The 23384-nt window shown below is 41.2% G+C and overlaps 3 protein-coding genes across 5 annotated transcripts in view; 2 read left to right on the forward strand and 1 right to left on the reverse strand.

The window, feature by feature from the left end:
• Positions 1–1610: 1610 nt before the first annotated feature.
• MRPL32 (mitochondrial ribosomal protein L32) lies at positions 1611–7349 on the reverse strand. The gene is made up of 3 exons (XM_060020198.1): positions 7190–7349; positions 5703–5884; positions 1611–3292 (listed from the first exon to the last, which is right to left on the reverse strand). The coding sequence occupies exons 1-3, from the start codon at positions 7317–7319 to the stop codon at positions 3038–3040; spliced, it is 567 nt and encodes a 188-aa protein (XP_059876181.1). The 5' UTR covers positions 7320–7349; the 3' UTR covers positions 1611–3037.
• A 175-nt stretch (positions 7350–7524) lies between these two features.
• PSMA2 (proteasome 20S subunit alpha 2) lies at positions 7525–18475 on the forward strand. Of its 2 annotated transcripts, XM_060020199.1 has the most exons (8): positions 7525–7599; positions 11209–11285; positions 12320–12452; positions 13882–14004; positions 14737–14818; positions 16326–16399; positions 17508–17565; positions 17653–18475. In XM_060020199.1, the coding sequence occupies exons 1-8, from the start codon at positions 7559–7561 to the stop codon at positions 17767–17769; spliced, it is 705 nt and encodes a 234-aa protein (XP_059876182.1). In that variant the 5' UTR covers positions 7525–7558; the 3' UTR covers positions 17770–18475. The 2 variants fall into 2 exon arrangements, with proteins under 2 accessions (XP_059876182.1, XP_059876183.1); XM_060020200.1 differs by lacking the exon at positions 13882–14004.
• Positions 18476–22581: 4106 nt separating this feature from the next.
• Positions 22582–23384, forward strand: part of C9H7orf25 (chromosome 9 C7orf25 homolog) — a 175940-nt gene continuing 175137 nt past the window's right edge. Inside the window, exon 1 of one of the 2 annotated variants that reach the window (XM_060020202.1) lies at positions 22582–22723. The gene's annotated coding sequence lies outside the window, so the exon portion shown is untranslated. The remainder of the gene's footprint in view (positions 22724–23384) is intronic. The other variant, XR_011246590.1, reaches the window with a different exon arrangement.

Here is a 23384-nt window from a genome sequence, read left to right on the forward strand (position 1 = left end):
GTGGTGGCAGGGAGACCAGTTAGTGGGGTACTTTGGTTTTCTAGGCAAGATGATGGGGGCTGTGATCAGGGCGGTAGTGGTGCAGGTGGTGATGAATGGTCAGAATCTAAGTATATTTTAAATGTAGAACTAGTGGGATTTGTGGATGTGCTTACAGATTGGGTGAGAGAGAGAGACAGAGAGACATCAAAGTCAAGGATGACTGAGCAACTAAGAGAATGGACTTGCCATAAACCGAGACGGAGGAGATTGTGGTCGGGGTGGGAGGGCAGGGAATAGTAGGACCTGGAGAGAAAAGATTCTGAGTGTAGACACTGAGTGAAGACATCTGTTAGACATTCGACTGGAAGGCCAAGCATAGTAAGTCTCCTACATACGAATGAGTTCTGTTCTGAGAGCATGTTCGTAAGTCCAATTTGTTCCTAAGTCCAACAAACGTAGCCTAGGTACTCAGCTAACATAATTGGCTATATAGTAGTATACTGTAATAGGTTTATAATACTTTTCACACAAATAATACATAAAAAACAAACTAAAAATAAAGAAAACATTTTTAATCTTACAATGCAGTACCTTGAAAAGTACAGCAGTGCAGTACAACAGCTGGCATCCAGGGACTGGCATCAAGTGAACAGGCGAGAAGAGTTACTGACTGGAGGAGGGAGAGGAGGTGGGAGATGGTAGAGCTGAAGGATCGTCAGTAATACGAGACGGCAAGCTGCGATTTCACTCACGCCTGACGCTGATGGAACGCGCTGATGCATCTTTGAAAGTTCGAAACTTGAAGGTTCGTATGTAGGGGGCTTACTGTACACAGTTGAATATGAATCTGGAGTTCAGGGGAGAGGCCCATGCCAGAAATTTGGCCCATCCCAAATTGGAAGGCGTCAAGATAGAGTTGCCGTTTAAAGCCGTAACAGTGTATGAGACCCCCAAGAATGGAGCCTTGGGCACTCTCAAGAGGTTAGGGGGAAGAGAAGGAATCAGTAAGGGGGTCTGAGAGGAAGACTCAGTGAGGTGGGACAGAGTGGGCCCAAATGGGGATGGGGGGGTGATGCGTGCTGAGGAGGGCGTCACAAGCTCTGCTACACGTGGTTATGATTTCAACAAACTGAAGGGTGGGGTGTGTACCTTGCTGTGTTGGGAGGTGGGCACAAAGACTGGGACAGATCGTGAGGACACCAGAGAGGGTTTCATTAGGAGTCTGGTTTTGATCAGGGAGTGATACGATCAGAAGTGTTTCAGAAACCAGAGTGTGGCATTGAGAAGCATATACTCCATAGTGGTGGAGTAACAATTCTTCACTTTTCGCTTATATACTATGCATTACTTCATTAACTATAGTGATGTATTAATTTTGTAAGTGAAAAACTATTAAAATGAATGAGAAATATGAGAAGGCTGGAAACCAGTAATTGGAAAGTGCATTGTAACAGCTCGGAAAAGAGATGATTAGGGTTTGAAGGAGAACCCTGGCTAGGAGATGCAGTGAAGTCAGACGCTTAGACCTTCAGCATCTGGCAATCTGCTAGGAACTGGCTAAAGGAGACAGGAAGATGGAGGGGACTGTCACCAAGCTAGGTATTCCAAGTATACCTAGTTTGACACTAGGCATTTCTAAGGCTTGTCAGAGTGAAAAATCAGTATCTGCAGAGGATTGCCTTAATAAGAATACGCAGACAATTCCTCCAGAATTTGGTTTTTTTATGTGTGGGTGGAGCTAAGTCTTAAAGAGCTATTTACTGGGACTCCGGTACTTTGGAAGATTTAAGGATTTGCTCTCACTGAATTGCACTCCAATATATCATCGATCTGTACTGTACCACATGACATTGGTCATTCTACTTCTAGGAATGTTAACATGGATGACCCCATCAGAGTCCTCAGAAGTCCCAGGGGCAAAACTTACCCTAGGCCTCAATACCAGGATAGAGGTATACTTCTGGATTATGTCTTGTGGAGACTTATCAATGGACGTCCTTTTCAAGGCAAAGCAAGTTCAGGGTTGAACTCACTGCCTAATTCTTGTAAGTACTCAGGCTACTGTAGCATGCATTTTGTTGTGAATATATCCCTGGGCTTTATCTTATTTTATCCATTAATTTTCCATTCAACTGTAATTCTCTTACTTTGTGTTTTAATACGCTACCTCACTTTTATTATTTTTTTCAGCGAGGCAGGAAACAGCAAACCTTGGACTCAGGGTAGACACAGGAATGGGGGAAGGAGACGGAAATATGAAATGAATTGCGTTAAGTTAAAAAGGCCATTGCTATAGAGAGAAATATGATGAAATGTGAAATAAACTAAAAGGTCATCCTAGAAGGAAAATGCAAGGGCAACCCCCTCAGCACATTTTCTGTGTGCTACTGAATTCACTCACATCTCCTTTAAAAGATCTCTCTCCCCGGACTACAAATTACAGATCTCATGAGCCATCTAATGAATTCTGAATGTCATCTTGATTTAATGCGAAATGTCAAGAACTACTTCTAAGTAAACGAACATGTCTCCTATAAGGGCCATACAGAGGCCATTTTAATTTGCTGAAACAAACGAAAAAACCAAACAGAACGAACTTTTTCTTCCTGCTACATGTACCATCTTAAAAAAGCGATACCCAGAATTTAAATAACCTATTTTCAGGTGTTACTTAAACAAAAGCATTTGTGTAAGTATTCTTGTAAGAAAAACCAGTGGCAAACAAACAAAACCAGAGCCCAGACGCATAATTCTGGCTGCGAATTTTAAATTAGGTTTCATTTTTCTGTCCTGAAAATTCTGTTCACTAAAACTTCATAGTATAATAGAAACAGACACATAAATCCATTGAGCCTCTGCATAAACAAACATTTTCAGACTTTACTCCTGATGCATTCTTCAAATTACCCGCAAAAAACTAAGTGCTTATAAAGAATGTTTCAGGCTATGCTGATGATTTAAAAACAAGCACACAACCAACATAAAAACAAAGAATCTTCCTCTTTTTCAGGAGAAACGACTTGTGTGAAGTTATCCTCTAGAAACATGTTTGCTGTCAATTCTGGGTGAACCAGGATGGCCGCTTCCGTTCTCGCTCGATGATCCTCTTGCCCTGGTCTTGCTTGGAGGGTGTCTCCCCCAAGTACAGCACCATGGTCTCCAGGGTAGGAGCCTTGAAAGGGCCTCCCTCTTGCTTCCCTATCTGTCGTCTGATTTCCGCTGTCTCTTTACGCACCTTCTCATAGCAATAGCCACAGAGGACGTGTTTCTGTTTCAGGTGACCGCATTCAGGACAAACGTCTATATTGTTCTTAAAAAAAACCCAACCAAACAAAAACATTTTAACAAGACGCAATATAACGCACACATCACTGACAGGAATGAGGCTTATATGTAAACTTTCTTGGAATGTCCATGCCGCACAAGGTCACAGGACCACCCAGTTCAACCTCATTTTAACAGGGAAACTGAGGACACACATTGATTTGAATTAGTAGAAAAATTGGGACTAGAATTCAGGTCTACCGACTTTGAATCTGGTACATTTTTACTTAAATACAACAGTCTTATTATGTGAAACGGTACTCCATTCCCCCATCCTCAAAAACTAAACATCTGATAAGGAGCCCATCAACACATTGGGGTGAACCACACAGCCAGCATCTTAAATAAGACACCAAGGTAAAGGGAATTCACTTTTTCTTTCAGTCTATCCTGGGAAGAACAAGGTGATAAACACATTACAAGTTGGCTTCCCCTGGTCATCAGAGTGTAATTCAAATTCCTGTATGGTATGTGGTGTGAGTTTTCTTCCTATAAATTAACACTGATTATTCCTTAATGTAAAACTCCCTATATATTACAATTTGAGGGTTTCATGAGTTTTAAATGTCTACCCAACTTTAATAAGACAATTCTAACCTCTAAAGAAGTCCTTTCATTGTGTTCTAAAGGTAGGTTTGAAATATAAAGAAAAATAGTAAACGGGAACATCAAAGAAACTCTGAGCACTTCCGAAGATTAATCTACAAACATCCGTGAGGCAGACGACAAAAAGAACTCCATTTTCTGAACGAAACAAAAAACCTTGCAAACCATTTGCCTCACCGACTTCTCATCTTACTCCAATACCTGGAAAACTGGATCGCACATCCATCTTCGAGGTATGGAAAAAATACCCACCGTCACTTGGTGCCCTTTTCCTAACAAATCCCTCAGCATAACACACTATATGTAGCAGAAAACAATTCACCAAAGGAAATTAATGCACAAGACAAGAGATATTCTTTTCCCTCAGAAAAAACAAAGTCAGGGAAGTCATGTAACAGATCGCATTCCTAAACTCTTAAATTCTCTCAACCAAACTGTATGAATTATTGGTGCCTCAATTAATGAAGTATTTTTCAGTTGCACATTTTAAATCTGGTCCCAACTGTGACTCAATAATACTTTAGAGCTTAAGTTCTAAGGGTTTGGTTTAATACTGAACGTGGAGGCTCATGAAAGTCCATTTTCTGTCCTTGAGTTCCATCTGTACTGCCCCATTGCTGGGGAATGCCATGGAGTAAACAGGAACTCAAATCACGGCTATTAAAGCCATAAATTAACAAATCAAAGGTAAGAAACGCTGGGCTTCCCTGGTGGCGCAGTGGTTAAGAATCCGCCTGCCAATGCAGGTGACGTGGGCTCGAGCCCTGGTCCGGGAAGATCCCACACGCCGTGGAGCAACTAAGCCCGTGTGCCACAACTACTGAAGCCCACGTGCCTAGAGCCTGTGCTCCACTACAAGAGAAGCCACCGCAATGAGAAACCCGAGCACCACAACAAAGACAACAGCAACTAGAGAAAAGTCCACACGCAGCAACGAAGACCCAACACAGCCAAAAATAAATAAAATTTTTTTTTTAAAAAAGGTAAGAAATGCTAAAATTTTTGTTACTAGATCAATGAAGAAAGTGTACCCATGGGACATGGTGGGGAGGGTAAGGAAGAAGAGCACTGAGATCTAGAACTGTCTGAGGATAGGAACACACACAAAGTTTCAAGAGAAGAATGTGACTTCAATAGGAGACTGCTAGGGTTCAAATCCTGCTTCACCTTTTAAGTCTGAGACCACGGGCAAATTCTTTTTGCCTCAGTTTCTTCATCCTAAAACTTAGCAAAACAATATTTACTCTGGAGGATTGTTGTGAGGATATGATGAGAAAATTCATGTAAAGCGCTTAGATACATCATTAGCACTTAATAGATATTAGCTATTTTTATTACTTGTCTGAGGATTTTCCTTCACAGTACCTTATTGGATACAGTGAAGAACAGAATAAATCTGTAAGGGCTAGTAAAACCCCATAATCGAATAGATCTACGCTTCTGACTTTAATTTTAGGGTCTGCCATAGTTAAAATGTTTATTCATATATGGTTCAAAATCACACAGCTCAGGACTGGCACAGCTCACAATACAAAAGTCACGTAGACTCTTAACAACCCAGTCCTCTGTCCAGACTCTAAACTCCCTCCTTGACTATGTTCCTAAGACTTAGGCTACAAGACAGTAGATACACACACATACATAACGAGAATATTGTATTTAATTTAGGCCAGAGGAATGTAGGCATGTAAGATCTGAAAATAATTCACTCATGGGTTATGTGAATAAACCAACAGAATATGCGGTGGTGGACACGAGAAAAAGCACACCCACAAAAATCACCATCTTACCTTAACTTTAATAAGCTTATGAGGGTTTCTTCTCCTACACCTGTTAACTTCAATGCTGCGTCTGTTTTTGGGAGCTGCCATCCAAAAGATGTTCTCCAAAAAGCTGGAAATCTCCTTACTTCCATTGGTATCATTTGCTGGTTCTGTAAACATAGCTGGACCTTGGACCGCTAATGCTGGTCCTACAAAACAAACATGGAGATACAGACTCAGTTTCTAACTTCTAAATGACCATTTACAGGTATCATTCTCCTTAACAATCAACAATGATATATCAAAAGGCACACATAAAATATTACACTCAACAGGCATTTAACAGGAAACCTTAGTAGCTACTGAAATATAGTAGAGCTCACACATAATTTTAAAGAACACAGAATTTTTCTTAGTGGCACCTGCTTAAATGAATCGGTTAAATTCTACCAAGAGTTTCTCATAATACAGAACTCAGGGGTTTAGTAGTAAACATGAATAAATCTAAGCTTGAGATTTCCAAAATCCACTTCCTACTGGCACTGAGATAACTGTTGATTGCCCTTTTATATTACATTCAAATTGGGTTAGCTCCTCAGTCATATCCTGGTAGGCCCTTTAAGTCACTTCATTCTTCATAATATTTAATCTCAATCCCCGTCAGTTCTCTAAGGAAAAGAACTAGCTCATCACTCTTTGTAGAATATTAATTGATTTATGTGATCATCAACATTTCACTTTTGTTTTTAAAATTCTTTATAAAATCAGAGAGATTCCTTTACCCTCTCTTTGCAATATTCCTCAGACTTGCAACAGTTCTTTTGACTTTAGGAACTCTTAAAAATATACAAAGCTGTCTAACACTTAACAACTTGTATTCCTTGTCAATATATCTAAAAGTATTGCTATGCGTAGCCTGATGTAATAGCGCAGGCTCTGGAAGGTCTGTGTGACCTTGAGACCTTTCTGAGCCTACTTCTTCAGTTGAAAAGTGGAGACACCTAATGGGATTGTTGTGGAGATTATCTCAGGAAGCACATGTAGGCTTTGACCTATAGGAGGCTCACGGTTCAGACTGCCTGGGTATTATCATTATTATGTTCGGGATACCTTGGAAATCGAGTGGAATGTAAATGTCAAAGCAATGACGATTTTAACAACCAAGACACTTCCCTTTAAAATCACTTTCCGGGGAAAACATGGGATCCGGATTCAACTTCACAAAGCTCAAACGCCACAGAGAGCAAATTGCTTTAGGGGGTGGGATGACTGGAAAGGAAAGATAAGAGAATCTAGATAGTGGCGTCCCTTGATGCTAAGTTAATGAGCTTTGGCTACATTCTGTGTACGAATGGGACGTTCAGAGGACTTTTTTTCCTGTTTCTAAGTAAGTGAAAGTCCAGGACAACGTCCCCTACGCGTGGCCGAAGATCAGGACGCGGAAGCAGGGCAGAGCACGAGCGGTGCCCACCACTCTGCCTGGGGTCCCCTCCCCACCACCCCTCTCCACGTACCCCACTGAGGACTGGGAAAGCCTGGCCGGCTCTGCCGAAGTTTCCGCTGCAGTTGCTCCCAAAAGTTCCGGAGGAGTCCCTGGGCTGCGGGCCACAGCAGAACCTTCCGCATCAGCATGGCGGGCGCCATCTTGCTCCCGTAAACCACGCCCACCGAACCGCTGGGTCCCGCCCCTACCTCGAGCATGCGCGCACACACGCAGAGGCGGGCAAACGCGCACCTAGAACTACAACTCCCAGCATGCCCCTGAAGCGTCTCTGACTTTCCTCCAATCAGAGAGAGGGAAAGGAACGCGCGGGGAGGGGAAATGAAAAGAAACGGGCCGCAGTGCGCATGTGTGCGGAAGTGCGCTGGGTCTTCGGATAAAGATGGCGGAGCGTGGTTACAGCTTTTCGCTGACTACATTCAGGTATGGAAGGGGCCCCGGAGGTCCTCCTCGTAACCGAGGTTGCAGGAACTCTGCTGACCCGGTTTTTACCGTCATGGTCTCTGGCTTGGTGCTTCCGGAGGGCCCAGTAGGGAACGGGGGTGGAAATGCCACTTTGCAAAGTCATTTGCAGGGCCCTCCCGCGGCCTGGGGAGCAGTAGTGCCTGGGGTTCGTGGGAACGCGAGTCGGGGGGTCCGGGGCGACCTTGACGCTGCTGGAGGTTGAGGCCCTCACCCAGGGATTTTCTTTAGTTTTGGAGATTAGGGAAGAAGATAGCTTTGCATTAGTTGTCTCCGGGTGTCCCGTTCAGAATTCAGGATTTCCTTCCTGACCGAAGTAGGCCTGATTCGGGAGTTTCTGGAGCTCGGAATCTTGGTCAGACCTATGGGGGCTCTTTTTCTCGGAGAGCCCTAACTTTACAGTTTGGTCCGGGTCTTAGTCTCCATTTGGCACTAATGTCTCTCGAAACCTCTTCCCGCTTTCGTTTTCTTTGGTGCCCCCACTGGAAGCTTAAGGACTGAAAGTGAAAGCGTTATTTATCTTTCTATTCTCTAGTCTTTGTAGGCGCCAAACTACTAGGCTACATTTGCGTTTTGGCTGTTATTTTGGGAAGGGGATGTATTTATTTAAGAAAAAGATTGTAGGCTTTTTAAATTTTAGAACAGGTAGATAAATATATTTTTCAAAGTAAACTTGAGTTAAGCTATCATCATTCCCAATGTAAGAAAACCGTCACCAGAGGATTTAACAAATCGACTGGGGAAGGATTCAGTTTGCCCATTTTCCTACAGACCAGTGATGCCCCGTTTAATTAAAATGTATTCTTACCTGACTGCTGAAGGCGGGCCGCATCTGACATGTTGAGGACTTTCTGTGTGGGTGGAGCTTAGTCCATCTCTTTGGGCTACCATCTGTGATAAATGTTATCTCAACACCTTACAGATGAGCTAACCACAGCTCGGGCAAATTAAATAACTCGTCCCTGGTCATAGGTGAGTAGCTGAGTTAACATTCAGACTGGGTTCTTTCTGACGACAAATTTAATACACTTCCCATTACTGTGCGACGTCTTCTTAAAATGCTAAAATACCTTTCTTTTAATAAAAGGTCTCATCATATACAACAATAGGGAGCAATGTTTGCCAGGTAGTCACTGTTCATATTCGTGAACAAAGCAAACCTGGACCTTTATCTTTAAGAGAGTGTAATCCTAGTGGAGCTGAAACATAAAACAACCATATGTTAGCAGGGACTGAATCTTTCTATAATAAATTTCCTTATTAAAACACACTCTTTTGTTTTTTAACATGATAGTGCATTTCTGTTTTAGAGTAAAAAATTTGTTTCCAGCCTGTTGTACTCAGAGTTAAACTACTAAAGGTGGAATGACAAGAGACTGTACTATAGGAGGTGTTCTTGTGGATTACATTTAGTTGGGGATATTGACAATAAGTGGATAATCAAATGGGTGCCTACTAATGCATTCTGAAGAATGTTTTTCCTTTACTCAGGAATTTTTATCAAGAGAGGGAGAAAGAAGGAACAAAACTTTAGATTGGGTAGTCAGGAAACACCAGTGTTCTGGGGGACTGAAAGATGAAAGGGAGCCAACTGTTTGAAGATTTAGGGGTAGAGAGAGTTGCAGACAGAGGGAAGAGCATGTATGAAAGTGCCAAAGTTGAGAAGGACCGAACTGATAAGGCCAGTGTGTTAGAGTATAATGAGCAGAGAGTTAGCATGGGTCAGGCCAATTTTGCGGGGCCCTGTAGGCCAGAGTAAGGAGCTTTTATTGTTAAGTGAACCAAGAAGTTATTATAGCATTTAAATGGGGAATGGCATGGTACAAAAGTAACTCCGGGTGGGGGAAGGGAAATAAGAGTGGAAAAGATGAAAACTAGTTGGACGGCTATTTCAGTTATCCCTGGTAGAGATGCTGGTGCTTTGGAATTGGGTAGCGGCAAGATTGAATACAAAGATGGTTGATAGCTCGGTGAGCTCCCAGGTTCGTGAGCTTTCATACAGAAAGATGCGATGACAGAAGTGTACATGTGTGATTATGGCACCGGAAGAAAAGCTAACTTTTAAGTTTACCTAATCCTTTAAAATGTCCCCAGAGGTATTTGAACTAGGTATTGAAGAATAATTGAAAGCTGGATGGACCCAGAAAGTCATGATGTGATTATCGAAATAGGGACCATTAAAGGAAAACAAGTACAGCCTAATTTAAAAAATGTAAATGCTTATTGCTGTTATTCTGCTCAAGTCAGCTAATTTTGTCATTTAACAGTCTTTAAACTGCTGCCCCTAGGCTTATTCCTTAAATAGGTCTAGATGTGTGTCTTGTCAGTCAAATGAACCTGGTCATAGGCTGTGTGTTGGAGTACTGACTGAACAGAGCTTACACTTTGTAAATGTTGAAAAAATAATTCAAGTATGATGAATCTTAGCCAAAGAGGAAGCATAGGACAGTATAGGTATGAGTGTGTGGGATTCAACCTAGTCTGGGTGGTCAGGGCAGCTTCCCTGAGGACGTGACATTTCTACTAAGGATTAGAGGATGACTTGGAAGGAGTTCACCAGACAGTGGTGAAGTGCATTGCAGACAGAGGGATTAGCTTGTCAGAGGGGTTTTTGAATGTTGAGTAGTTGTGTGTCTGGAGCAAGATGGGATGGTGTGAGTTGAGACTTGAGTGACAAAGAGAATATCTATAATTTTGTGAAGATAAAACAGATGACCTTCTGAAACTGAAGATTATATTTTCAGTAGTAGACTGGAGATGTGGACCTAGCTGTGTGTCACTTTGGACAAATTACTTTTCATTCAAGGACTTTGTCAATAAAATAGAAAGGTTGTTGACGTTTATAGTATTTGTTCTAACTCAACAGCTAGGTTGAAATAAAATGTGACCTAAAAAGACAGTTTGGGCCTAGCTAGTAGCATTTGGCTGCCAAACTCATGGAACCAGAAATGTTAAGTATAACCAGCTCATGGCATCTCGAAATAGTTTTGTATTATATAGCAGATACTTTGTTGTGACTGATATCTAGGTTTTATGTCTTAGGCCATGTTTGCTTTATAAAATGTTTAACTCCACCCACATGGATTATTTGCTGTTATTTGGTATTTAACAGACACATACCTGTTCTTAATAATATTACTTTTTGGTATTTGCTTGCTGCTAATTTTGTGCCAGGAACAAAAGGCATCACTTCATTTAATCTTCACAACAACCTTTGAAATATTCATAGGTAACTACTATACTCCTATTATCCCCTTTACAGATGAGAAAACTGAGACACAGAGAGGTTAAGTAATTTGCCCAAAGTCACAAGGTTGGTAAGTGGTGAAAGGCAACAGTAATGATGCTGCTTTAAAGGGCAGACAAGAAAAAACAACCTAAGGAAAGAGATTAATGTTACACCATGAATAAACTTAGTTTCCGTACAACTTCATGATAAATTTTCGAAGCCCAGCTATTCCTTGATGCTTGATTAATGGATTTGGCCTACTTACCTGCCCTTTCTCAGAGGTGTTCCTCTAATAAGTATTTGGGAATGTGAATTTAGCAATACCTTTGTTTCTCTTTAAGCCCATCTGGTAAACTTGTCCAGATTGAATATGCATTGGCTGCTGTAGCTGGAGGAGCCCCATCAGTGGGAATTAAAGGTAATTAAATGCTTCATTCATTTCAGATTCCTGTTATTAGTTGTCATAATGTGTTCTTTTGGAATTAATAGGTAATTAATGTAAAAGTAAATAGCTGTGGCAGCATAATTTTTTAACAGTTCTTTTTGGGTTTTTTTGTTTTATAAATTTATTTATTTATTTATTTTTGGCTGCATTGGGTCTTTGTTGCTGTGCGCGGGCTTTCTCTAGTTGCAACGAGCGGGGGCTACTCTTTGTTACGGTGTGCAGGCCTCTCACTGCGGTGGCTTCTCTTTGTTGCAGAGCACGGGCTCGGGCTCTAGGCTCATGGGCTCACTACTTGTGGCTCGCGGGCTCTAGAGTGCAGGGTCAGTAGTTGTGGCGCACGGGCTTAGTTGCTCCGTGGCATGTGGGATCTTCCCAGACCAGGGCTTGAACCTGTGTCCTGAGTTGGTAAGTGGATTCTTAACCACTGCGCCACCAGGGAAGTCCCAACAGTTCTTTTTATTAATCTACAGTATTTTGATGTTTAAAGAAAGTAATAAGCCAAAGAAGATGAATATTTTTTTTCAAAATAAATAATCGCACCTTTATCTATTGTGATAACCCACAAATAGTTTTTCCTATTCAGAAAACTGAGTATTCTTTTGTTTTTTTCCACTGATATGTATCACTGTTCTCTGGCAGTTTTTTTCTTTCCATAACTTAGAAAAGGTTAATCATAAGATAACTTATAAAAAACATATCATTGGTTGTAAAATTTCAGATTATAAGAACAGTAGGCCAAGTAGGCAGAATTCCATTAGTTTAAAACATATGGACTCTTTCTTAAGAAAAGTTGTGTAATACCTTTAGCTGAGGGACTTCTTAGTGCAATCCAGATGACCATTGAGGGAAAGTTGATTTACCTTTCCTTGGGTAATTTTAATATAGAAATCCAGAAGAAAAGCTTTTATAAATAAGAAGAAATAAAGGTTTGGCTGAAATGCTTCCGCAACTAGAAAACTGTTGAAGCAGAGTCTTTAAATAACATTTAAGTCTTCTTTTTTTTAAAGCTGCAAATGGTGTGGTCTTGGCAACTGAGAAGAAACAGAAATCCATTTTGTATGACGAGCGAAGTGTCCACAAAGTGGAACCAATCACCAAGCATATAGGTTTGGTGTATAGCGGCATGGGCCCAGATTACAGGTACCTTGTACCCTTTATTCTTTTTCTCACCATCTCATGAATTCCTTGTAATCTATACTTTGAGGAGAAAAATCAAAGGATGTTTTTCCTTTAATCTCCCAACTTCTCATCGTTGGCAGCTGAACTTAGTTTGCTAGTATGAGACAGACTGGGGCTTATTTGAAGGAGAAGAGCTCAGTGCCACTCAGTCGTAAAAGAGGAGATGGATACTTACCCCTCTCATCTCTGTTCAGTGGTTTTCCTTTCTGATCATAATACCTCTTCTACCATCCAAGGGCTCAGCAAGGGCTTTGCTGTTCTCTAAATGTATTTTAAAAACAACAAAAGCAATACATGTTATAATAAACTATATATTTTTAAAGTTATCAGACAGCAAAAGAAAGCATACCATCCAGAGTTAACCTCATTTTATTTACTTCTGTTTTTAGCAAAGGGACAGAATTCTCAAAAGGCCACTGAAAGTTGTGGAGTATGACAGCCAGTGTGGATCCAGATGTTTATATAATCACTCCTTTGATATTTCACAGGAAGAGAGTAATCCTGTTACATCAGGGTGCCAGCAGGTTTAAAGAGATTGGCAGCTTTCTGTTTGTCATTTAAGAAGCAAAAGGAGTATTATTACTTCATTCTTGAGTTTGTGGAGTAAGATAGGTAGAGCCAAAATTTCATGAGTTAGAAAAAGCACCAGTGTCACTGGCATGTGATCAGGCTTCACTACAGTGGATCCTGTTACCACTGCACGGAAGGGAGACTGCAGTGTACTAGCACTCACAGAATAAACTGACACCACAGGAGTATTGTTCAGAGGGCTAATGTGCAGAGCTCGGATGAGCACACGAGCAGGCAAAGGTAAATCCTGCTTCTCTTGCTAGGATATTTAATTGTTACACTTTTGACAAATTTTACATTTTTTTAAGTTATAATTAGTTTCATGCTGTTCATTCATCTCTGGAAGGTACCCTTTGAATTCCAATCTGTGGAACAAGATTGAGGCAGAGTGAGAAACATATGCCTGAACACGTGTGTGTGTGCGTATTAGCCTGTTGCCTGGAGTGAAATATAAGAAGGCAAGGTGCCTGCCCTTGGGATAAGGGGCGCACAATCTTGAAGACGCTGTGGCGAGATATAAAGTTCTTGTATACGCTAGAGCCATGGCTGCTAAGCTAATGGGTACCCCCCAGTCCATAGTTTCCTTCCTTTTGCCTTGTTCTTGTTCATCTATGGTTTGTCTCCTCAGTGATGCTCTGATATTTTCTTGTAAATTAACCATAATCAGATTTAAGAACAAGACTGACTTAGAGCGAAGAGCTACTATTAGAGATACATGTCAAACTTGTGCTATTGGTATATGCCTACAGAAGGAGAACGAGTCTTTAGATAGTAAAGCATCTGAATTTTAATTAAATCTTATTTCTTTTCTGTTTGTCAGAGTGCTTGTGCACAGAGCTCGAAAACTAGCTCAACAATACTATCTTGTTTACCAAGAGCCCATTCCCACAGCTCAGCTGGTACAGAGAGTAGCTTCCGTGATGCAAGAATACACCCAGTCAGGGTAGGTTGATTTTATTACTTTAAATGTGTCATGAATTAGAAAAAAAATCATTTTATGAGTAGACGTATTTTTTTAAAAAGGGCTTAGTATTCCTATATTTCCTTAATCAGTGGAGAAAATCACTATGATGAACATTTCTGATCTTAACTGGACCCGAAATATTTTTTTAAAGAGAAAATGGGAATGTTTTCTTGCTGTTCGTATAGTAGCAGAAACCAACTTCTAGATAAAGTCCTTTTGCTAGTAATTAAAACATTTCTGTATGGGCAGACAGTCATTGCTGCTTCCAAATTTATCTTCTAACCAGAAATGATTGTAAGCACATGATGAAAGCAGTAACTCTTTGACACATCCGTATTTATTTAATTCCAGTGTTCTTCAGCTTGGGTGTGAACACGGATGAGGTAGCTGCTGATTTGTAAAGCCAGTGGAAAAGCTGCATTTGTTGAAATGTGTCATTTTGTTAGGACACTGTTACTCCACACTTATTAACCCTGATGTTTGTATCACTCCATTTACCAAAATGATTTGACTGTCTTTTCTCAGTACCATAAAGAAAATTCATTTTGAATTGATCTGTTTAGAATGGTGTTAAATACTTTTTAAGGAGCTTAGAAGTCTAATTCGGTTTACCTGATCACTTGCTTTACTTGAGGGTATTAATAAATTCTTAGCTTAGGTTGACTTTAACACCATGAAGATGGCAAGTAATTTTCATTTCTCTCTCTTCAGTGGTGTTCGTCCATTTGGAGTTTCTTTACTTATTTGTGGTTGGAATGAGGGGCGACCATATTTATTTCAGTCAGATCCATCTGTAAGTATCATTAGATGTATTTGAGGGATTTGTCGAAGGGCTCTTTGAATATCTAGTAAAAATAGAAGCCATAAAAAGCTTAAAAATTAGAGTATTTTCTCTTTTTGTTTTTCATTTGGGCTTTAGAAGTAGTATATATTCACTTGCACATTTAAAATGTTGGTAATTCAGTCTTCTGATAAGGAAGCCACTTTAGTTCTGCCCCCCGTGTTCTTCTGGTATGTTGCTTGACTTCACATACTTTGAATGATTAGTTGAAATAGTTGTTATCAAGTCTCTTTAAATCTGTGGAATTCTTTTACTTTTAAAAAATTATAATTAAAGGTAAGGGTCTGGGTGGGGGCAGTGCCCTTTGCAGTCAGTTTAATCTTGGGGCTGACTTCAGTGTGACTCTTCCTGTACAAATATTGATGTCCATCTTGAACTCGATGTTTTGCAAGATGGGTGAGTTGTCTGCTCTAAAGCAGAAGATTGGTGTTCAGGTTAGCAGGTGTCTGTAGAGGGTACCACTCCTCCACGTATCTCACATCTGTCACTCATGTTTGCTGTGAGGAGACCTGAAAGAAGAAACTCGTGATTAGAAACTGATCTTTCATAGTTTATAGATCACTAGATAATGGCAAGTTCACTCAATTCAAACTAGCTTTGTAATCTGAAAGGGCAAAAAAAAAAAATTTTTTTTGGTTGTTACTTAAATCAGAAAAATTAAGTATTTGGGGAACTTTGACAGTGTCCGCTACCCCATATCCGAGCTTCTGAAGCTAAGTGACATGCCCTCTTACCTCCCTTTCCTGGGGGTAGCAGAGCCAGTGTCACTGGCATCCAGCTTTCACCTTTTGCCCTTTTCCCCCTGTTGTGTCTAAAAGGCAGTCGGTTCTTTTAAAATAGGTTTTGTCTGTTTCTTTCAGTGTCTGTGTGTATGTGTGTGTATGTATTTTTTCAATAGATGAGTCATGTTATATAGGACATACTGCTGCTGCTTTCATTCAACATTAGATTACAAAATATCAACACCTTTGAAAAATTTTAATGCAAAGCTGTGTCTTTTTAATTTATTTGTTGCTGCTGCTGAAGAACTGGTCACCATTTTTCAGATATATATGACAGATTTCTAGAGCCCTTCAGTCCTAGTAAGCTACAATATTATTTGTGATTATTTGCTCTGAGTTAACCTCAGTTTCTTTTTTTTTTAACATAAATTTTGTACAATAAGTTGCACATATTTAAAGTGTACAGTTTGTTGGGTTTTTGATGTATGTAAATGCCTGAGAAAACCATCACTACAGTGAAGATGCTGGACTTCTCCATAACCTCCAAAAGTTTCTTCATGCCTTTTTGTTATTTATCTCACTAACGTATTTTATGGTGTATTCCGTTGCATTCCAGTAAATATTTTGTGACCTTAGAAGGTAGAGACGAAATTATTGAACTGAGACATAAATGTCAGCATCCTAAGTAATTAGGTTAATGATTTAAAATGTTCTTTTCCTCTTCCCTTCCTGACTAGGGAGCTTACTTTGCCTGGAAAGCCACAGCAATGGGAAAGAACTATGTGAATGGGAAAACTTTCCTTGAGAAAAGGTGGGCTTATAAAACTAGATTCATTAGCAAACTTACTTTACAGTTTTCAGCTCTCTTTAAATAATACCGTGAATCTAAACAAATTTGTTGTATGACTGTGTATTCAAGCCTATTTACCTGATAGAACAAACAAACTTTTCTCTACTCTGGCTCCCCAGCCTTCAATATATTAAGTGGTAATATTCATTTCTTACGAACTTCTCTTCCTGCATTCTCATGCTTTTTTTCCTAAATATTATTTTTATTTTTTTACTTCATTTTTCCTACTAACTCAAAGAAAAAAAAAAAAGACCATTGGATTTGGAGTAAAAAAATTGGGGAGGAAAATTTTTAAATGATGTAAGTGATAACAGCTTACATTTTGACGATTACAAAAAAAAAAATTGTGAAGCCAAACCCGGTGTTGATGGTGGATTAAAGTTGTGATGTATGTACTTGATAAAAAGCGGGGCGATGTGTAAAAATCTGTCCTGCCAGCACAGCAGACTGCTCTCCCTTACTTCCAGCTGTATTCTAGACTCAGCATTATTGTAGCCCACCAAAAAATGTCCTACATTTTGAATGGGAAGAGTTCGCAATTGATTTTAACCACCAAATGAACCTTCTCAGTACATTTTCACATAATATTCATGTTAAGATTATTTAAAAATCTTAGACTCGGGATTAATTGGTAAATTTAAATAAGCTTCGGGTTTTAGAGCAATTTTTTTTCCTTTTACATATTAGTGAGTCTTCCAAACATAAAAAACATAAGAAATTTTAGCAGAAGTCTGATTTCTCTGCTTCATTTTTATAAATTGTTATAATATCGCCAGCACACTCTGATTGTATTAAAATGTTTATACTTAAGGAAGTTTCCTAAAATAAACTCATGTTAGGGTTACACTCTTCGTGATGTCGGGAACGCACACCAAATAATTGTCAATTTCTTATCTGGGGGCAGCTAGCTCCGTGAGGTGACAAAAAGAATTAATCTGTAACTTAATATTTTTGAGAGTGTTTTAGATGTTTAAGAAATCTTACGCTGTTGCTATCATTGTGTTTACATAGTCATAAATAATGTTAATAGTGCCGTAAATCATTGGGTTTTTTCCAAAAAATTCTTCAGATATAATGAAGATCTGGAACTTGAAGATGCCATTCATACAGCCATATTAACCCTAAAGGTTAGTTCAACATCTAACAGTTGGATTTGTAGTGATTGTATAATTAACTGCTTAGAAAATTGAAATTTTTCCCTCCCTCTTGATCAGGAAAGCTTTGAAGGGCAGATGACAGAAGATAACATAGAAGTTGGAATCTGCAATGAAGCCGGATTTAGGAGGCTGACTCCAACTGAAGTTAAGGATTACTTGGCTGCCATTGCATAACAATGAAGTGACTGAAAATCTGGAATTTCAGATAACCTCTCTACTTAAACATGTTTAAAGTATGTTTTTGTTTTGCAGACTTTTTGCATACTTATTTCTACATGGTTTGATGGACTGATGTTTTTAAAATGAGACTTATAAATCATAATAAACCGTTAAATTCAACTTCCTGCTTTTTAGGAATTAGTAAAATTTTAACATAGTTATATCCTGCTTTTCATCACAGTTGATTTCTGGAAACTACAAAGCAGAATGGTGAAACTGTCTTTAGTCCTCATGCAGTTTGGGTTAAGTCAAATCTTGTTACTCTCTTTGCTGTCAGATGTCTGCTTCAGTAAAGCAAAATGCTGATTTCGGTAAACATCACTGCTTTTAGAGCTGGGAGAATCTGCAGACTTTCGTGGATTCTGAGACAAGGTGGAAGCATAGATGTTTTTCAGGCACCATTCAGTGTGTGTCGGTGAAACCCTAGCATGCTCTGTGAGATTGCGCTGGAGCTGCCAAGAGTGCTTAGCCAAACAGTCTCCTATAGGAGATATATTGTGTACATACGTAAAAAATGGTGCGCTAGTTCCTGTTGGTTTTCCCATCGCAAGTAGGTACATGTATTTAAAAAGAGCCCCCTAGAATCTACTAAATCTTTTTAACTCAAGGATGAACGTGAGTGCTGGAAATAAAATACTAATACTTAAATGTCAAAATTATGGCTTAAGTCTCTCCCTCGTTCATGTAATCTCAGTGTAATCAGAACCTTCACTGCAAATTAAGGCTCATAGAAGCAAGCAGATAATGGGGTACCTGAAGCCTGTTTTCATTATATGTGAAGGCATAGCACTTAGTTTTCTTTTTTTGTTTTTAAGGCATTGTAGGATAAGAGAGATCATGTCATTAGTCTTGCTCACAGAGCATAGAGTTTATGAATGTCACTGTTCTTACCAACAAAGAGATCGCGGGCATTTCTGTGATTTAAATGTGGCTCTAAAGATCTTGATTATGATCTAGCCAAGTTTAGGCTCTTTAGGCAAGAGCCTTATCTTGGAGCATGTCTGTCAGGATTCCCAGTTCTACCCACTGTCACTGTAACACCCCTGTAAGTGGCTGAAGCGTTATGATGGGAGATGGGAAATACCAACTTGACCTATTTCTAGACATTTGTCTTGAACGCCTCAGTTAACATAACAGTCTCTCCTCGTCGGCTCTTGGTACATTGTGAATCCAGCACGCTAGAAGGTGAACTTAGTGTTAAAAAGGAATGGTTTTTGGAGTTAGGTCTCAACTGTCCCACTTAACTGGCCAAGTGACTGCACAAAGTAATTATCTCAGAGTGTTTTCTCAGGACTAAACTTGATTATGCAAGTGAAAGGCCTGGCAAGGTTAATGGTTAAGTACCCCATAAGTTTTAGCTCCTTTGAATTTGCTTAGGCTCTCTCTAATGTCTCATATTAAGAAACCAGAGGAATGCCAAAATTCTACAAATCAAAGAAGGGAAGAGTAAAGGCATTTTTATTTAGGACAAAAAGAAAGCAACGTGGAGGTTCTTATTGAGTGCTAACACAGTAAGTCCTATGGAATAAAGAGAGGAAGAATTAGCTGAAGCAGATCTGTGTCCAGGTTCTATTCTTTGCCTCTTTGCCCCATTAAGTACAAAGCCTAGCTCAGCTGAAGCTGCCTAGAACTCCCTTGGTTCTCAGTTTGTTCTTTTCATTGACCTTAATTTTCACTTGGCCCCTTTTGTTCCATTTCTTGGGAAACTCAAGTTTTTGGTCTGACAACCCATTATGCATCCCTGAATGTTCTCCAACTCTTCTGTCATTTCTAGCCAGTGGATTCTAGCTTCTTTTAATCTCATTTAAGTATCATAATGCTCCTAATATACAGTCCCCTCTCCATTTTTGGTCCAATTTTTTTGTATCTTCTCTTAAAAAATTTGCCTCCACTTGTTTTTCTCTTCCAGTTCCTCAACTGAACCGTGAATCCAAGTTTGCAAAACAATTATTAGCAGTGAAACATGGAAATGTTTAAAATTCACACATGGGGGGAAGAGGGAGTTGAAAAGGAAAGGGAAATAAGGAAGAAAAGTAATATTGATCTTTATAATTATCCAGTGCTGGCTTATTGGGTACTGATTAGGTGAGAAGGGTGATCAAAGGATTTTTCATCTATTGTTCGACTATGTTCATGGACTGAAACCGCCAACTCTAAGCCTTAACTTCACCTCTTTATCACGCGTCTCCTTGCTGATGTAGGCAAGCTCTGAGCCCCTGTTGTAAAGAAACACAAGCTGATACTCAATGAAGTGCCTGAGAACATGTAAGAGTTGGTAACTCCTTTGGTTTAGAATCCTAATTTCCTGAAACCCAGTCCAGTGGTCCTGTATTAATGTCACGTTGCCTCACACGGTTCCTTCAGTTCAGACTCCTCCCTTGACCCTGCTCTCAAGGACCTTATTAGCGAACCAGCAATACCTGCCTGCCAAGTAAGTGACAGCTTCCTAAGCATGAGCCTATTTTAAAAGTTAGATAACTTTTAACACTTGATCAAAGGCCCTGTCCCTGAGTTTCATCACTTTTCCCATTTTAAGTATTCCATCAGGTACTCCCATATTTCAAAACAGTAGGCTTATTATGCTTATTTCTGGATTCCTGAAGGTCAGCCATCATATAAACATTTTATTCTGCAAGATGAGAATTCAGAACTCTTATACCACCCTCTCTTCCCTTCTGCTTTAATTAGATCACAATGTTTAGCATAAAAGATTTTTATTAGGGGTATGTGAGTATACTGTGATTGCTTTTCCTCACTTTTTTGCTTTGTTTTCTCTGTAGCTATCACTAATTCTTGCCAGTTCCCCCCTAACGGGATTGCTAAACCCTCTGCACAGTTTTCCTCACTGTCAGATACAAGGTAATCTGACAGTTCTCACCCAACCCTTCGCAGCCTCTCTCCCCCAGCACCATTCCAAGAAGTTTCTTGAAACCCTCTCTTTCTGCTCTAATCCAAGCTGGTTGCGTCTTTGAAACTCTTTCTTCTCCTCTTGTCTCTTGATTGGCTGGGTTTAAAAATTCTAGGTTAGAAAGAAATGTCTCCACATTTAAACTCCTATTAATTGGATACTGGAGCCTTTTGTTTTTGCTATATTTTTCACCTATTTTTTTAAATCTACTTTTTAGTAGATTTTTACTCTCTTCTTTTCTATTGATGTTTTTAAGATTTGGGATATTTTTAATTTTGAAGAAGTCTTTCCTATACTCCATTATCTCCCCTTTAAAAACAGAATTCTTCTTTGATTTATGGCTGAAATATCTTCTATCTGAGGAGGCTAGTTAAAGATATTTAAAAAAAATTTTTTTTTTGTTCTGCTTTCTGTTTCCTTTAGATTCCAAACAGAAAAATGTTTGGAAGTTCTGTGTGTGTGACTCCCAAACCTACCTACTGGGGGATGCCGAATATCAGCACCTATAAGCCATTTCTCTGTGGTCTTTCATTTGCTCTGTTTCTCCAGAGAAAAAGGGTTTGAGGGAGAGGGTGATGAGAGGAGTGGGACAGGAGTGCCAGCGTTCCGTGAGGGGCAGAGAAGGGGCCGACAGCATTTTACTGTTCAGGACGAAAGCTTAAACTCTGTTCATAATGTGTCTGGAACCCCTCTGATTCCCTGTCTTCATAAACTCGACTTCCGCTTGGGGAAGGATGGGTAACTGTCCCAGCTCCACAGGACGGGAGAGAGGACTTGGTGTCTGTTCCTTACACAACATGTAAGCAATGCCCATTTTCAGCCCCTCCTCACCGCCTCCTTTCCTTCCAGGCATCTGTAGTCTACTAACTACTTCCGCAGAGAGGCTTCCTGGCTTCAAATAACCTCTCTGGCGGACTTAACTCTAAACCATATCTTTTAGGCTCAGAGGATTGAATAAATATGTTGAAAAGCACTTGGAACAATGCCTGCCACATAATAAGCATTGAATAAGTGTCATTATTGCTCTTTGTCTTGAAAAATGTATCGACATATCTCATGTGCAATCATCTCTTGTTCTTTTTAGTCTTGTGGGTTTATTCCTTTCCTGTCATTTAAGTAAGGTTTAGGAAAGGAGCAGGCAGACATAGGATTAATTTTAAAGTCCTCTTAAAATTTTAAAGTTAGTCTTTATGGGTGACTCTGGACACTCTACTAAAGCTAATATCAATTTCCCAGCCCTTCAGAAGCCAGCCACCAATCCTTTGCCCTCTTCAGAAAGGCAGCGCGTCTCTAATGACACTTTCTAATGGAGAGCCCGTGGTGGCGCAGTGGCAAGTGCTTTGGGGTGGGGTCAGAAATCCCAGCTACAGCACTTAACAGCTGTGAAACCTTTGACAAACCTCTCCAGCCAGTTTTCTGTTAAAATGAGCCAAACTTTTTCTAAGACGACAACCACTGTCTGGCACTCGTAGGGGTTTGAGCTTGATGGCAAAACGGTGTACTTGACCCGCGGAGAGGAGGTGGGCGCGATCGGGAGGTTTTCTCCACCAAAATGCACCGACTGCCGCGCCAGGCAAAGTCTAACCATGATTAGATGCTAGGATACGGGTTCAGCCTGCCTGGCACGCTGGGGTCGAGCGGCTGGTGCCCCAGTGGGAGATCATCTTTCCTGGGGCCAGGCGGTCGCGCGCCCCGCGCTCGCCTCGCGGCGGGAATAGAAGAAGCCTCTTCCCTTAACAAACATGGCCGCCGCGCTAGCGTCAGCCCCGCTCTGGAGGCCGCGCTGCCGCCTGGGAATAGCGGCCTCGGCGTCACCCGGCGCGGGGCCACGTGACGCGGGAAAAGCCCGAGGCGGCGGGGCTGGCGCAGGCGGAGCTCGCGCCGGCGGAGCAGCAGCTGAGGCCCGAGTGGGGAAGGGGCTGCCCAGTGAGGTTACTCGACGGGTCCCGGCCTCGCGCGCACGTGCCCGCCTGCTCGCGCTCGCAGTCTTGGGCGCTGACGGTGAGGAGCCGGGGAACGGGCGAGGGGGTGGGGGAGCCGGGCGCCCCTTCCGAGGCCGGGAGGGGGTTGGGCCGGGTCGGCGGGTCGGGTGGCGGGCGCCGAGCCGCCGAGCGCTCTCCTCCCGCGCCTCCGTCCCGGCGCTGGCTGTGGGGCCTCTTGGAGCCCGAGACTGCCCGACGGGGCCAGCGGTGCAGGTGGACCGAGCAGGGCCGGATGCCCGCCCGGAAGGCCCCGCCGACCTCAGGCCCGCCCGCCCGGGCCGCCGCGGGCTGCTCCGTGGAGTTTGTCTTCGGGCGTTTTCCTCGGAGTGGGTGTGGGAGCCGAGTTGGTGGGCGCCTTCGGTCTTTAGAAATGGGCTGGGTTGACGTCACATGCAGGTACGAGGCGGTCTGGATTCCTGGGCGTGTGTACCGTGTGCCCCTGGGAAATCACGAGGCAGCAGGTTGAAGGAGACCCACTCATGGAAGGTTAGCGTGGTCAATTGAGGAGAGTCTCCTGTTTTGGACAGTTTGTTCACCAGCTAGTCTGTGTGGATACATTTATTTTAATCATTTTTTATCTTGACTCTTCCACTAAAATTTCTCGACAACCGAACAGTAAGGCTGCTTATAAGGGAATTCCTTATGTAGCAGGTTGCCAGCCCCCTGCGTTTTATCCTAAC

Source organism: Delphinus delphis, chromosome 9, assembly GCF_949987515.2.
Source record: "Delphinus delphis chromosome 9, mDelDel1.2, whole genome shotgun sequence".
Lineage (NCBI taxonomy): Eukaryota > Metazoa > Chordata > Mammalia > Artiodactyla > Delphinidae > Delphinus > Delphinus delphis.

Coding starts and splice junctions, on each gene's coding strand:
- MRPL32 (XM_060020198.1), bottom strand. CDS start 7,319: ATGGCGCCCGCCATGCTGATGCGGAAGGTTCTGCTGTGGCCCGCAGCC. Junction 5,885..7,189: donor CTTTCCCAGTCCTCAGTGGG/GTACGTGGAGAG, acceptor TTTGTTTTGTAG/GACCAGCATTAGCGGTCCAA. Junction 3,293..5,702: donor ATAAGCTTATTAAAGTTAAG/GTAAGATGGTGA, acceptor GTTTTTTTTAAG/AACAATATAGACGTTTGTCC.
- PSMA2 (XM_060020199.1), top strand. CDS start 7,559: ATGGCGGAGCGTGGTTACAGCTTTTCGCTGACTACATTCAG. Junction 11,286..12,319: donor CCCATCAGTGGGAATTAAAG/GTAATTAAATGC, acceptor TTTTTTTTAAAG/CTGCAAATGGTGTGGTCTTG. Junction 16,400..17,507: donor AAAACTTTCCTTGAGAAAAG/GTGGGCTTATAA, acceptor AAAATTCTTCAG/ATATAATGAAGATCTGGAAC.